Source organism: Austrofundulus limnaeus, unplaced genomic scaffold (assembly GCF_001266775.1).
Source record: "Austrofundulus limnaeus strain Quisiro unplaced genomic scaffold, Austrofundulus_limnaeus-1.0 Scaffold117, whole genome shotgun sequence".
Taxonomy (NCBI): domain Eukaryota; kingdom Metazoa; phylum Chordata; class Actinopteri; order Cyprinodontiformes; family Rivulidae; genus Austrofundulus; species Austrofundulus limnaeus.
The window spans coordinates 918,831-922,690 of record NW_013952519.1 but is presented as its reverse complement, the minus strand read 5'-3'; the positions used below and the strand labels follow the sequence as shown (position 1 = coordinate 922,690).

The following is a 3,860-nucleotide window of genomic DNA, read 5'->3' as shown; positions in this document are numbered from 1 at the left end:
TTGTTTAGCTCAGGTGAATGAATTCAGTCTATTTGCCATTTACATTTAGCACCTTATATTTGCTAAAAAGTATTCAAACATTCAGCTCATTTAATAATTATTTCATTGTTAATCCTTTAATATAATCTTTAAAAAACTGCATCAAAGATTATGGCATGAGTTGTTTTAGTTTTTTTATACAAAACAGTAAAAATTAATTTCAGGGAATCAAAACATTTGATTGAATTTTGTACTTTTTTTTATCTCAAGTCAAAGCCTTCATCTACTGCGGTGACTTAAAGCCAGTCAGCTTGTGAGAAAAGATTCACCAAAAACGTTTCCGTAAGAGGATTTGAGGAACTGAACGTAGTTCTGGAGGCTGCGGTTTGTAGAATCGGACTGCTCCAGTCTCTGCTTCAGGTTCTGCAGCTGAGTCTGAAACCGACGCTCCATCTAAAACAACAAGCGGGTTTTATTAATCTAATCCAACCAGAACTCGACACGAGCGTTTCACAGGGAAGGCCCACCTCGTCCTTGTTCCTCTGCAGTTGACTCAGTTCTGTTTTGGCCCGGCTCAGCTGGCTCTGCAGCTCTAAAGCTTTGGACTGCGACGTCCTCTCTTTGACCAGAACCCTGTGAATGCTGTCGTCCACCTGCGGGCAGAGAGGAGGACCGACTGGGTTAAAGACGTCTGTTAGGAGACGTGTCCCAGCCCTCGGTGTCACACCTGTCTCTGAGCGTCGTCCAGAGTTTGCTTCAGCTGTCGGGACAGGACGCTGCACTCTGCCGTTTTCTCCTCCAGCTGCTGCTGAAGGCTGCGGACGCTTCCTTCCTTGGAGGTCAGGGTCTGGGACAGTTCTTTGTTTTCTAAACTTACGTCCTCCAGCTTCCTGCAATCAACAAACAAAATGTCTGGACGTTACCATCGTTTTTATCTAAGCGTCTCGCCAACCGTGGAACCTTATAGTCACCCCTCATCCATTTGTACTGAAAATGTCAATTTATTCTGAAAAAAAAAACGTTTAATTGAGGAGAATAAAATCCTAACCTCTCCAAGTTGTTGATTTTCTCCATCAAGACGTTGTTTTCTTCCTGCAGCAGCAGGTTCCTCTGCTGAAATGTTTCCAGCTGAGCACCTTGCTGCTCCACCTGTGGAGAAACTCAAACACATGACTTCATCCTGGAATGATCACACTCATTAACCTGTTTTTTCTGTCTGTCTTCCCAGAAAAACCTCACCTGGATCAGTCAGTCTGTGTCCGGTCGAGGCAGACGGCTGCTTGTGTAAAGCTTATAAAACATTCACTCCACTGAGATCATTTTTAATACAGTTTTCTGCCACATATCTGGTGCAGGTTTTGTGCTTTTTAAACAATTTGTCCATCAAAACGTTCGGCTCCTTCAGGACATCCCAGCTATGACACACGCTTCGTCAGATGTTTATACTTTTTGAGATATTAAGCTTTTTCTGCCTTTTTTCCTCAATTAAAACGAACAAAGCTGTCTTTAACATCCTTAAAACCTTTCTAAATGTTCATAATTATTTACTATACATTTAAACTTTAGTTTCAGTTCTGCTTTTTAAATATTCTTTGGGCTGATATCAGATTCCACTGACTTCTAATAGCTTTTATTCAATTTTTTTAGCCATCATTCTAACATTTTCTGCTAACTTTTTATACTTTTTCAGCTGTTTTTTGCTAAATTAAGCTGTTTTTTGTCTTTTTAGCTACTTTTTAATCCTTTATTTATATATTAAAAAATTATTTAGATTCATTGTCTCATTTACAAGCGAGACCTGTATTTTAGCCAATTTCATTTATATTCACCTATTTTGTGATAATTTCAGCTTTTTACTGCTTAACTCAGCAATCATGTGCTCGTTCTCTTTCTTTTTGTTAAGTTCAGCTACTATCCTTTAGCTATTTTAGGCTACTTTAAGCTTTTTCACTTATTTCCAAACAATTTGCAAATACTTCTTTTGTTTTTTGCTAAATAGAAGAAATTCACTCTCGTTTCATCTTTTAGGGTTTTGTTTGCTTATTTTAGTAACTTTTCAGTCATTTAAGGCTAGTTTCAGCTTTTTCAGTTATTTCAAAATAAATTGCAAGAGCCTCCTTTCAGTTTTCTTTAAAAATTCTCACTCTCATTTCCCTGTATATTACTTTTACGTTTAGCTTATTTTAGATACCTTTTCACTCCTCAGGTTTTATTTACTCTTTCTTGCTATGTTTCTACTTATTTTTCAATTTCAGCAATAGTCAGCTGTTCAAATGTAACTTGCATTAAGAGTTTTGCTGTTAAATCTTTTCAGCTTCTTCAGCTGAAGTTTCTCCAGTCTGAAAGTGAAATCTGAAAGCCTGCAGCAGACCGGTCCACACCTTGTGCCTGAGCTCCGACAGAGCGGCGCCATTCTCCAGGTGTCTCCTCTGGTGGGCGTCGGCCTCCTGCCGGGCATCTCGGAGCAGCTGCTCGGTCCTCCTCAGTCGGTCCGGCAGCGCCTCCAGCTCTCTGAGTCGGGTCGACAGCTCCCGTCTCACCTGCTCCTTCTCCTCCTCCATGCTCGCCCTCAACCTCCGCGCCTCCTTCTGCGTCGCCTCCAGCTTCAGGCCGCACTCGTCTGATTCTGAGCGAGCCTGCTGCACCTGCACAGGTAAAAAAAAAAAAAAGAGTCAAACCAAAAGAACATTCCGTCTACGTTGCTTTTGTGGAGCTGCTGAGTGATCAAACCTTCTTCTTGTACTTCTCCAGCAGGTTTTCAGACTTCCTGATTGAGGATTTCAGGTGACGAGCTTCAGCGTGAAGTCCTCGGAACTTCTCCTCAGACGACGTCAGCTCGCTCTAAATATCAGAAAAACGGCTCAAAGGAAAATATTTCTAAAACATAAACAGCAAAAACAACGTATTTTCCTGCGTGACGAGAGAATTTGTTTCTAATTAACGAAACAGATTTTTTTTCCTGAGCGTACCTTGAGTTTTTGGTTTTCCAGCTTGATGGCGGCATTCTCATCGCTGAGGTGATGCAGCTGATCTCTCAGCTCCTCCCTCTGCGTCCGACTCCTCTCCTCCGCCGATCGAAGCTTCGAGTTCAGCTCAGTGATCCTCCTGTAACACAAACAACCCTGTTGGATTCAGTCTGCACCAATCCCTGACTTCTTTCTAGATGTACGTTTGTGAATAAATTCTGCTATTTTATCAATTTGAAAGTAAACAGATTGTTGCTTCAGATATTTAATTATTAAATTGTGACTTACAATAAGTAAAAAGAAGAATTTACTTTTATTTTTTAATAAGCTTTGGAGAAGAGTGGGATTAAATAAGTTTTTTACTTCTACCCATTCCTTTTCAAAAATGTTAATTTTATCACTTTTGATCATTTTTTGTTTTGTTTTGTATACATGTTTGAAATAAACTAACTAAGTTTGTACTTTTTAGTGTTTTTACAAGGAGGTTCTATAGAACAGCTGGAGTGTGCAAAAACCACGTTACCATGTGATCTGTTGGAGAAGCTAACGGCTAATGCTAAACGGGCAAAACTCTGGATTTCCCATTACTGTACATGTTGACAACAGATCAGAAAAAAAGGACTGAGGATGTATAAATATATTAATATTTTACTGTTTATATAATCTATCTAATGTTTTAAATAATGTCAGAAAAGCTGTTTGTGTTATGGATTTATTAACAGAAGATAAACAGGAAAACGTCTCATTTTACAACACAAGTCAGCAGATTTGATCTTATTTAGCTCAATGTGATCTGAGCAGAACATAATGTAACAGTTTAAAATTAAAATAATCTTATAAAGTCTGCTTTTTAACACAAACTATTAAATATTACGTTGTCCTCTGATTAATATTTAGACCCACAGAGTGTAAAAT

The 3,860-nt window shown here is 39.0% G+C and overlaps 1 protein-coding gene across 1 annotated transcript in view; it reads right to left on the bottom strand.

Moving 5' to 3' along the window:
* odf2b (outer dense fiber of sperm tails 2b) overlaps positions 1–3,860 on the bottom strand; it is a 13,327-nt gene continuing 9,467 nt past the window's right edge. The window contains exons 11-17 of the mRNA XM_014014609.1: positions 2,949–3,084; positions 2,710–2,820; positions 2,361–2,624; positions 1,028–1,128; positions 707–869; positions 507–632; positions 1–432 (exon numbers count right to left, since the gene is read on the bottom strand). Of these exons, the coding sequence (XP_013870063.1) occupies positions 286–432; positions 507–632; positions 707–869; positions 1,028–1,128; positions 2,361–2,624; positions 2,710–2,820; positions 2,949–3,084 (1,048 nt within the window). The 3' untranslated portion in view covers positions 1–285. The remainder of the gene's footprint in view (positions 433–506; positions 633–706; positions 870–1,027; positions 1,129–2,360; positions 2,625–2,709; positions 2,821–2,948; positions 3,085–3,860) is intronic.